General features: G+C 36.8%; 1 protein-coding gene across 3 annotated transcripts; it reads left to right on the forward strand.

The window, feature by feature from the left end:
* Positions 1-1,576: 1,576 nt before the first annotated feature.
* On the forward strand, positions 1,577-8,800 carry Nacalpha (nascent polypeptide associated complex protein alpha subunit). 3 transcript variants are annotated; one of them, XM_043026974.2, is made up of 5 exons: positions 1,577-1,713; positions 5,631-5,757; positions 6,271-6,522; positions 6,965-7,060; positions 8,389-8,800. In XM_043026974.2, the coding sequence occupies exons 2-5, from the start codon at positions 5,662-5,664 to the stop codon at positions 8,569-8,571; spliced, it is 627 nt and encodes a 208-aa protein (XP_042882908.1). In that variant the 5' UTR covers positions 1,577-1,713; positions 5,631-5,661; the 3' UTR covers positions 8,572-8,800. The 3 variants fall into 3 exon arrangements, with proteins under 3 accessions (XP_042882908.1, XP_042882909.1, XP_086387608.1); XM_043026975.2 differs by having other exon boundaries at positions 1,660-1,751; XM_086531482.1 differs by lacking the exon at positions 1,577-1,713 and adding an exon at positions 2,041-2,081.
* The last annotated feature ends 2,886 nt before the right edge of the window (positions 8,801-11,686 follow it).

Consider the following 11,686-nt stretch of genomic DNA (forward strand, 5'->3'; position numbering starts at 1 on the left):
CTCTCTCTCTATCTCTCTCTCTCTCTCTCTCTCTCTCTCTCTCTCTCTCTCTCTCTCTCTCTCTCTCTCTTCTCTCTCTCTCTCTCTCTCTCTCTCTCTCTCTCTCTCTCTCTCTCTCTCTCTCTCTCTCTCTCTCTCTCTCTCTCTCTCTCTCTCTCTCTCTCTCTCTCTCTCTCTCTCTCTCTCTCTCAAATTATCCAATAAGACATCAACAATAAATAACTAGTGATAACAGAAATAGCAATTATAATTACATCTGATACAATTACGATAATACTGACATCACCAATGATAATACTGGTAATAATAATGATAATAATAATGATGATGAAAATAATAATGATAATAATAATGATGATGAAAATAATAATGATAATGATTTTAGTAATGATCATGCGATTATGATAATAATAGTAATAATGATGACAATGATAGTAATGATGATAATGATATTAATGACAACAGTAATGATAATGGTAATGTAAATAATGATAATAATACTAGTAATGATAATGACAACAACACTAATGATTGTAGCAGAAATTAGAATCACAACAATACCAAAAGAAACAATAATGATGATAATCATGATGGCGATGATACTACTATTAAAAATGATACTATTACTATTAATTATTCCTATCACTATCGTCATTACATTATCATTATTGTTACCATTACTATCATCATTACGATGATAATGATGATGGTGATAGTAATATCGATAGTAATAATAAAAATGATGGCAATAACCATCATCGTTATTACCAATGTTATCATGATTATTGTTGCTATAGTTATCATAATGATGATGATGGTGATGACATGATGAAATAAGAATAAAAATGCTAATAATGGAAGTGATGGTAATGGTGATGGTGATCATGATGATATTGAAGAAGAGGGGCAATGATTGTGATGATGACGATGATGATAACGATGGCGATGATGATGATGAAAATGATAATGAAATGATGATGATGAAAATGATGATGCTAATGATGATGATAAAAATGATAATGTTAATGATGATATGATGATGATGATGATGATGATGATGATGATAATGATGATGATGAAGATGATGATGATGAGTAGGAGGAGGAGAATAAATGTATGACAGTTATGGTGGTGCTATTATTGCTGCTGCTGATGATGATTATAAAGTAAATAATAATGACACAGGTATGATGCTGATGGTGATAATGATTTCCCCGCCTAAAATTCACCATCGAAAATAAAGTTGAATTACGTGCCATTTTCATTCTTTTTTACCCTCTATTAAGCGTATCTTTGTGATCTTATTGACCTTCCGGCGGTTATTCAAAGAGATGTGTGATGACTTGTATCACATAAAAATTGTCGAGAGAGAGATAAAGTATATTGAAATAAAGGGAAGATAACATATAAATAGATAACTAAGGCTTCTACCTTCGAAAGATGCCAAGCCACCATTTATCACCGCAATTTATCTCTCAGATGTCAACAACTCTCCCCGAATCAAGCATAAGAAAAAATACGCAAAAATAATATGAAATATAAAGAATATACAGATGCAAATAATAAGTTAAGAAAGGGGGATAATAATCCGACATAAAACGAGTTTGGGGGAGGAAGAAGCGGCAACTCCCGTGCTGGCTGCGGCGAGGCCCGATAGATGGCAGCACCGGCGCCATTTTTCCTTTCCGAGGAAGATCATCCAAGCGGCCGAAGGTTAGTGCGTTTCCCCTCCTGTATTCACCCTTCCAAAGGTAATGCCAAGGCCCTTTTGGGTTATCATTGTGTTTGTTCATGTTTGTAGGGCACTTACTCGAAGAAATAGTTGTTATTTATCGAAGGATGAGGAAGATAGAAGGCGATTTGTGTCGGGGTTTTCTGCCCGAGGCGTTGACAAGGCCGAATCCCGACAGAGCCATTATCACGTGTTCCTTTGTCTCGATCTCTTTCTTTCTCATATTTGACTCGATTTACGCGATGTCAGAGTCTTCGTATTGTGCCATGATGTCGAAATGGAAGTTTCGCACGCGTGGCACTCCGGGACGAACGGCCGACGATGAAAATAGGATCATTATTATTCACTCGTGAGTTTCTTCGATTTTTCGAGTCATTGGGTTGAAATTCTAATCATTCATGTAGGCAGTTTATTTTTCTTAGTTCACTGCGTAGGGTTGTCTTCAATGTACGCGCTATTACCAACCTACGTCTTTTTTTTACCTCATCGGTATAAATAACACGTAATCAGTTCGTGTTCTCCAAAGGCCGCGAATTAAAAATCAGGAAATTAGTTATTTGATCTGAAATAAATGTAATAATCAGTAATGCAGCTAGGTAGATCAAAAATTCTCAGGGGGAAGTATTGCAAGATATTAAATAGGGAGATTGATACAGGAAATTAAAGCTCAATAGCTTCAGAAAGCCAAGTTATTGCGTAATATTCATTTTAAACCATTCATTAGACCTTTTGTATCGGTGTCGTCTTTAGACTTGTAGGATGGTAAACCTGTAACCACAAGCACAAGTTAGCTACAGTCTGATAATGTTACAATTGATAACCCCAGAGTACCTGTATTCTGCTTGTGAAAAACAGACCTGCATTTATTCTGACATGATAGTCTCCACAGATATTCCAAAGGAGCTTAATATCTTGGCGAGACATGGAAAAATTGTCAATTGTTGCCGCAGCTCCTAAGGCTCTGTGGTAAATGCAAGATGAGCCGCTATTGGTAGCTATTGGTTGCAGAAGCTCGTGTATTATCTTGAAATAATACCCTTAGGTAGTATAGGTAGTAGGCCCTTAGAAATTGCATGATATTGCTGGAATAGATTATTTATCTTTGAATGGTATATTTCTTGCGTTCCCCAGCTCTCCTAGTCGTCTATATCGTCCATGTATTTACTGGACTGGGTTCTATGTGAATGAAGTAGAGAAGTTCAAATACAAGTGGAGAGTCAATGCACTTGACCCATTCATGCCAGGGCTTATTTTTTTGCCTAATGGTGATCCCACTGGCTAGATAACAAGCACATGCATTGACCAAATGCCAGATCTCTCCCAGTGTGATGCTGTGCGGCACCATGCAGGATGCTTTTCACATGCCCAATTCAGTGGGGTCATAATTAGAGGTTTTTGTACTTGTTTACATTATTTTCACAAGTGAAGAAAAAAGTGTATGCAAATAGAACTCCTATGTGTATATACATATATAACCATATTATGCTCACAGTGCCAATGGGTTAATCCTTTGAGGAATTTTTGCCAAGGAAACCCATCTGTTCACATATTCTGGCTGCCCAGATGCCAAACTAGCAGTGGTCTTCTGGATCATAACCATAATTAGTGGTTAGTTAGGAAGCCAAGCATATTAAAAGCATTGCCTGTAAACTGGAGGAGATGGATGTCTCATGTTTTAATGAAAATTACATATTCCGTTTCCCATTCTCCATGATGTAAATGACTGCATGACAGTGAAAAAAAAATGAGCGCACTTGCATATTATGGATTAGTATTTTGAATGAATGCCTCTGCAAACTTTTTCTTTTGGCACATACTGTTTACATTATAATTCCAATTCCTTACTGCTCTAGGTCAATTAGGTTTATTATTGCTATGCACTTCAAAATAATTTTCCAGTCATGAATATTTTATACGAGTGCATTTTTACAAAAAGGGTTTATGGCAGTTACTTGACAATTTCCCTCAAGAAATGTTTTGTATTAGTTATGGGGTGATCAAAATCTGTTTGTGCGATCAGACTAGTCTTTAATACAATGTTCTTTTGGTGTGACTGCGTATTGTATTGGTGGAAAATTATCATGCTTCTGGTTTTGTATGTGAGTGTGTAAATGTTATTTGCACATCCATACATTCAAATAGTTTACCGATTTAACCCTCTCTGGATGGGTGGTACACTACTGTACCGCTCATTCAAAAGCCCGGTGGCCGGGCGGTGCAATATGGTGCCAGCCATTTAATTGATTTAGGTCTAAGCGTTCGAAAGCCCCAGCATTGTGACATGCAAGGCTGGAATGCCCCCGTCGTGAGTGGGTTAATAGCCTGAATATGTATTAAAAATATTTAATGATATACCAGTTGATTTTCAGCCAATCGTGAGCCAGTAATGCACAATTGCCATAAATGGTTAAAACCTTGTTAATCAGTGATCAGAAAAAAATAAACTATTTTTGGCTATTGAATGTGTCTACTTATTTTTCTTACAAATTGGTATTTTGTTGAATTCATTGTGAAATCTTAATATGATTTCAACCATTGTCCCTTATCTATATTATTAATTTTGAATCTTTGTTAATTTAACTTATTATTTTCCTCTAAGCACAAATCTAATTTATTTACATAATTTTTTTTTCATCAGACACAAGCATTTTCATTTGTGTTGATCAAATTATATGCCAGTGCATTCATTAATGGAACCAACATCGTTATCTAATTTCAATTTGCAAAAAATGCATCAGGGAATGACATTATCTATATGCACACCTGGGCGTGGCTTTTTAGCATGGAGGAATTAATTGTAATTTATGGTTATGATTGTTTTTCATTATTTGGATTTGTTACATTATAGATAGGCTTATGCTAATAATACTTAATCCATTGCGATAGGGTTCCAAATGACCTAACTGTCAGTCAGGATGGGTGGTTTACAATGCTGGCGACACCAGCTAAAAATTAGAGGGATGGGAAAAGGGTTTTCTCCACCCTCTAGGTTGCGCAGACTAGCCCAAACAATGTTTTTCCATAAATCCATCACAAAATGTGGATTCAGGCTGACTTTGGAACCCTGTAGCTTTTAAGCTAGTGCCGTTACAGCCATAATACTTCATGATTGTGTTTGCTTCAACTGTGAGCAAATCCCGATGTCTGGTCATGTACACATCAACACCTATCTTTTAGGCCCAATTGGTGCCATCATGTATGGTATAATACCTGTACACAATGGGTTAAAATTAAGATATAAATGAAAAGGAACAAATTGAGTTTACTAAATACCAGTATCATGCGCTTAACCCATTCCCGACGGGGGATTTCTAGCCTAGAATGTCCAAATGCCGGGGCGTTCGAATTATTAGGCCTAAATCAATTGAATAGCTGGCACAATACTGTGCCGCCCGGCAACTGGGCTTTTGAATGCGCGGTACACATGCTGTACCACCCGTCCTGTGTGGGTTAAAAGATAATTTTACACCATCTTCAAGTCTACTACTTTACTGTTACTCTATAGTACACTGCAATAATGGGCATGATGCCGGGTAACAGAATGCTTTCAACACTATCGTTTGTTCTGTATAGGATGGTCTCTTACCCTATGTCTAGTAGAGCTGTCATGCATCTCTAATACAGATAAATTTTCCCACAGGCAATGGCCTTTTTCCCATGTAAATTGACACCTATACTGGAACTTGTGGGTAGACCTAGCAGAATTAGTACATGGAAAAAAAGTTGAAATATGTTTTTATCACTAGTGTCTAACAACTAAAGAGCTTTCTTTAACAAGCTGTGTAGCTTTCTATGTCATTGGCTATCTTTGTTGGTATGTTTACACTATCTGCAAGTAAATTGAGATGTGTTTTATTAAATACTGGGTCCTAAAGTTATACAAATTTTCTTCCTCCAGGTTCTCATAAAAGAACACAGCTACCACAGAAATGCCTCAGCTCACAGAGATCGAGAAGACCACCCCCTCCGCAGCTGAGGCAGTAGAGGAGCATGAGGCAGGCTCAGGCTCTGACTCTGACACAGAGGTGAGGAACTGGCTTTAGATTTGGTGGTGTATTAATGGTTTTGTTTTTTGGATTATCTTTATGAACTAACTGCTCTAGTCATTTGCTTTTCTTGTTCTTGGGAAACTTTACCTTTTCAATTTTTATGTCAATTTGGTGTCTATTCTTTTGTAACCCTGAAATAAAAGAACAAATGTGTGAAGTGTTATTTACGAAAATTAAATTAAATAAAGTAACTATGGCAATACCCAAGTCAGCTTGTGAAATACACAAGATTGTTTAGGTAAATTTAGACCTACTCCCTAGCTTTAACATAGGAAATTATGAACTGTGTAGGAAGAAGTCTGAAATTTGCAAAAAAAAAAAAAAAAAAAAGTTTCCTGGGCATTTTCATTCATCATGATGACCGCAAGTAAATGAAGACATAAAAAAAAAAAAAAATAATAATAATAATAATTACTCTTGTCTGTGATACAGGACTTTAGAGTTCCCTCTGTGCTGTGCTATTTCCTTATCTTCACCATTACCCAATAGGAATCTCTGCCAGAGCTGGAGCAGGGCGACATTGCCTCTGCCCCTGTCGTCACAGAGGCTGCCAAGGTAGCCAAACAGAGCCGGTCTGAAAAGAAGGCTCGCAAGCTGATGGCCAAGCTTGGATTGAAGCAGGTCCCAGGTGTGAACCGAGTTACCATCCGCAAGAGCAAGAACATCCTCTTCGTTATCAACAAGCCCGACGTCTTCAGAAACCCTTCCTCTGACAGCTACATTGTCTTTGGCGAGGCCAAGGTGGGGAGCAAGGGTTTTTAATTTTTTCCTGTCCTTTCCTCATTTTGTTGAAAATTGTGTAGTAAGGATGAAAGAAATAATGAACATTATAATATATGATAAATATTTAAAAAGCTTTTCTACTAGATACTGAATGTGAATCAAATAGCTGAAGCTTTTTTTTTACTGTAAACAATTTTTCAAATGTGAGAATTTGCATTTATGATAAATGTTGATAAGCAATAACTATCAAGAATTGGCTCCAGATAGGACTTTGTGAATTTGATAATTAGTTATAGCTTGTTCACATTATACTGTCCAAATGAGCTGCAGGAGCCAGTCATCCAAACAAATGTTTTATCAAAGCATACAAAATTGGGAAAGACATAGCAATTGAACTTTCTCCAAGAGTTTCCTTTATTTTTATTTGAGACATGTTACTAAGTGTGTATTGGATCTACAGATTGAGGACATGAGCCAGCAAGCCCAGATGGCTGCTGCCGAGAAGTTCAAGGAACCTGCAGTCAACCCTGCCAAGGACACTGCTGCTCATACCACTGTAAGTTTGCTGTTGAAAGTGACAAACCTTTTTATCCTACACTGCTTGAGCCCCAGAAACAAAATTTAAAATAGGCAATCTTTTCTGACATCAGGATATTTGATATGGGCTTTCAGATACCCTCATTAGAATTTTTGTTTTAATCCAAAGCAAGGTCAGTAGTTGTCCTATGGGGCTTAGACCTATACACCAATCCTTTCTTGTACTGCGTGAACAGAATTCTTCATTTTGTACTGCTTAGTCCTATACCATAGGGATTAAACTATTATAATACTAGGCAAAAAAATCATTTTAAGGAAGAATAGAGATGACATAGATTGATGTTTATTTTCTGCAGAGATTGAAGACTTGTAAAGTTGTTTGTCCTGCTGTTTTGCCTTCCTAGAAACTTTGTAGCATATATGTTCAGTTTTAGTTGTAATATCTTTTTTCAACTGTTGTTGAATATCATGGTCAACTTCTTTGCATTTTGTATATTCAAAGTGAAATCCACAACTGTTCAATATATATATTTATATTCTGAAAGTTGCTTTGAAACAGTGCCTTTACATTTCTACAAAAAGTATAATAGATTTCTAAATCTTAGTCATTTCCATTTTCTTTATTGGGTGTTTGCACAGCAATATTCTACAGAATAACAAGTTATCCCTCCCCCCATATTTTTATCATGTTTTTTTGCTCTCTCCTTTATTTTGGTCTTTAAAATTTCTTGAAAATTTCTAGGAAAATTCTTTTTCAGTGAAATCCCTGCCTAAACTTATGTTTGCTGGATTCTGCTTTAATTGCAAAATATTCTTTATCCTTCAAGAGTGCTTTAAAATTGTCATAACGACCTCTTAGGGATGACATTCCTACTTACCCAAACATTACCAGCCTCTGTACCTCACCTTCATCCAGTTTAATTAATTTTTGTATTTCTTCCAACATAACATGATTTCTTGTGTACATGTTACTTATCTACATGGTCACAAATTTTTAAGGGATGAATTCAACTGGATAGTAATTAAAGAACACAAGTGTGTTTTGGAAATAGTCAAAGATAACATTGTACTGTAGTGAAGGTTACCAGGAATAGATAGAGAATGCCTACAATAATTTTAGGTTAGAGTTTTGGTTAAATACTTGAGTTATAGTAAAAAGACATTACACAGAAATGTCCAATTATAGAAGCTTTTGTGTAATTTTGTTTTTGCATATGCTTTTTGATATTGAATTAAACACTAGCATGCTTTGACAGACAAATTAATTTATTTTTGACCTGCCATTCTTTTTGGCATCGTACGTTTACAACCTTAAACAAATGAGTAACCATGACAACCTTCCCACAGGTACCTGCTGCTATACAAGAAGACGAAGAGGAGGATGAAGAGGAGGTGGACGAGACTGGAATGGAAGAGAAGGACATTGAGCTTGTCGTATCACAGGCCAATGTGTCCAGAGCGAAGGCCGTAAAAGCCCTGAAGAATAATAACAATGACATAGTGAATGCCATTATGGACTTAACCATGTGATTTTTTTGATTACTTATTATTTTTTTTCTCCCCGACAAACAAAATATGATACCCTTATGGGATTTTGATGGCATTTTCCCATGGATTGCAGATGTTACCTATTACTTTTGAGTATCGGAATCGTGTAATGCTTTTTACCAGCCAGCTTACGTGCAACAAACGTATATTACATTTATGCGTATAACATATATTGTAATTAATACATATAAATAAATTCCAGTTATTCGAAGTTCTTGCTATTATTCTTACCTGTTTTCATATTTAATTTTACCTGTTGTGTGTTGGGAAAGAAAGCCGAGTTCATGTGGGTGTAGTAGTGTTGAAAAGCAACCTACGCCACTTAGCTGCCCTAGAAATTTGTTAGCAGTATGAAAGCATTAAAATCAAAGATTCGGAATTAACAGCCCCAAAAATGATGGGCTTTGAAATTACTTGTCCCATTGAATTTATGGCTCTGGAAACATTAAAATTTACCCATGGGTGTACTTCACTTTGTGGCAAAGGCAATGGTTATACTGAATAATTTCCATTTCTAAGCATATCCAGAACTTGGGATTTATTCTTCATTATCAATGCTTGTCTTGTCAGTCCATTAGAAATCCCTCGCTACTACAATACCATTATCTCTTCCTTGCAAATTTGCTCATTTTTGTTGTGTTAAATTAAAATTGGTTGTGTTAACATATAGGGGAATTCCCGGGCGGACAAGCTGTTACCTTAACTGCGGGCACAGGCAACCACGGGAAACCATCGAAATGCCCTAGTCTGAAAGTAAGAACAGCCAACCTTCCCAACAACACGTTCTACTTACAGTGCCATTTTAAACGCTCGCACGGGCACTGCCTGAGGTTCACAAACAGACCGACCAACAATATACTCTTGCTCCCACACATCACTCGATTTTTATAAGGCTATCCAATTGTGCCTCTCACCGTTTCCACATTAGCACAGTCCGCGCGGGCACTCCCCTTGGCATATGTCCCTTGCTTGTTAAACAGTGTTAACAGATCGAGCAGTTCTCGGGCGGAAGGCTGTATCTACATGAGAGACTTGGCAAAAGCATGTTAATGGTTTTCTCGCCTATTATGTCGCCTCCACGTGAGCCCGTTACCCGTCTTCAAAAAGATGTGAATTAAGTAATTTGGCAATGTCCGCACGAGTACTGCCCATCGTGTGGACACGGCGTTGATAATAAATTGTGATGATCAAGTCTTTACGTAATGTAATGCAATGCCGCCTCAAATAGGGCTAATTACTCTTGAAGTTTCACTTTATCTTTTAACCTCTCTTATGGACCCCTTGCCTTGTTTATACTCGGAAATCGCTTGCAGTCGAGCAATATTTCTCTTTCTCTCCCCCTCTCTCAAGCTATTTATCTATAGTTACCTCTATCTATCTTTCCCTCTCTCTCCATATACCCATTCTCTCTCCCTCTCTTCCCCCTCTCGCTATCTATCTTTCCCTCTCCCTTTTCTCCATATACCCATTCTCTCCCTCTCCCTATTCCTATCCCTCTCTCCATTTACCTCCCCCTCCCCCTCCCCCTCCCCCTCTCCCTCTCTCTCTCTCCCTCTTTCTCCCTCTCATTTTTTCTTTTTCTATTTCTCTTTTTTTTCTCTTTCTCTCTCAATAGCTCTTCAGGATATGAAGGTAAATACATTGGTATTGACAGACAATTGCACGATTAAAAGAAGATATAGAAGGGCTTAAAATAATTTTGGACCAAAAATATTCTGTGCGCAAAACTAAGGTATATAACTGTTCTCACTCAATCTTTTATAACCATATTTGATTATACAAGGCAACAGCAGCCACTCATATAAACACATCCTCCCTATCCTCCTTCATACACGTTTCGATAAGCCAGACTTATTCACCAAAGACATAGAGCTTTGTTATATTTACATCAGTTTGCATATGACTTCAGTAAATAATAAATACTTGCATCAAACTTCAAGAGCAGACTTCCAAGTTCAAAGTCAGTTTATATGTTCATTCATTTTTACATATCTTTTCTTGCGTTAGGCTACAAGTATATTTTGCCATTTGGATGATTAAAACGATGTATCAAATTGTATTAAAATATGAAAATATACATCATAAATTGTATACTACACTATTCTCAATATACAAATTAATTATTACCGTAAGAAATAATATTATAAATGATGCAGCTATTTCCGGGTCACGGAGAATTAATTTGAAATGTTAATGGATAGTAGAATATCACTGCTAGTACAACACACGGGAAGAAAAACATCTCGAATTAGATATAACAGCATATCAAACTATATCCATCGTGTATATCTTATAAAACATTTTTTTTATCTTAAAGCTTCTGTTATACACAACAAATGGATGTACTCAAGTAAAGGAAAGGCCGATATATTATTAATGACGAGAAATACAGTTCCTAACTTCAGACAATCAAAGGTAATCAGAACAGACTATGCTGGTAAAAAGTTTTCTAACGAGGTTAATTCAGTGTTAGTATTGCTTGTCATGATACGGCAATGTTTGGCTGTGTGTGTGTAATTCATTCATTCATTCATATTTTCTCTCTCTCTCTCTCTCTCTCTCTCTCTCTCTCTCTCTCTCTCTCTCTCTCTCTCTCTCTCTCTCTCTCTCTCTCTCTCTCTCTCTCTCTCTCTCTCTCTCTCTCTCTCTCTCTCTCTCTCTCTCTCTCTCTCTCTCTCCCTCCCTCCTTCACCCAATTCTGTTTTTCAATCCCTCTTTCTCCATGGGCATGTTTGGCTCATTTGTTCGCTAAAGCTTTCTTCTCTCCCTCGTGGAACTATAGACGCATTAGCACCATGGAAAGTTTCCTTCGCGATCTATTTAAACTTTCTCAACTGTTCCAATCCCTCGTTCCCTATTTTCTATCCTCTGCCCCCCCCCCTCTCTCGCTTCCTGAATCCTCTTTTTTCCTTTCTTTCATCTACATTCTCCCCCCCTCTTCTTTTCCCCTATTTAACTACTTCGTGTTTTTTATTTTTATTTTTGTTCTTCCCATATTCTTATCATTTATTTTCCTTCCGTTTTCTATTTATTGACATTTCTTTTTCTTCTTCTTTTTTCCTGTTCTTGTTCTTCATTTCCTTGGTTTTCTTTTAGA

Source organism: Penaeus japonicus, unplaced genomic scaffold (genome assembly GCF_977035675.1).
Source record: "Penaeus japonicus unplaced genomic scaffold, GWHDUDI00000001_assembly GWHDUDI00000003, whole genome shotgun sequence".
Classification (NCBI taxonomy): Eukaryota; Metazoa; Arthropoda; class Malacostraca; order Decapoda; family Penaeidae; genus Penaeus; species Penaeus japonicus.

Excerpts from the sequence above, each read along its gene's own strand:
- Nacalpha (XM_043026974.2), top strand. The coding sequence starts at position 5,662 with ATGCCTCAGCTCACAGAGATCGAGAAGACCACCCCCTCCGCAGCTGAG. Across the intron at positions 5,758-6,270 it reads GCTCTGACTCTGACACAGAG|GAATCTCTGCCAGAGCTGGA; the intron begins GTGAGGAACTGG and ends ATTACCCAATAG. Across the intron at positions 6,523-6,964 it reads TTGTCTTTGGCGAGGCCAAG|ATTGAGGACATGAGCCAGCA; the intron begins GTGGGGAGCAAG and ends TTGGATCTACAG.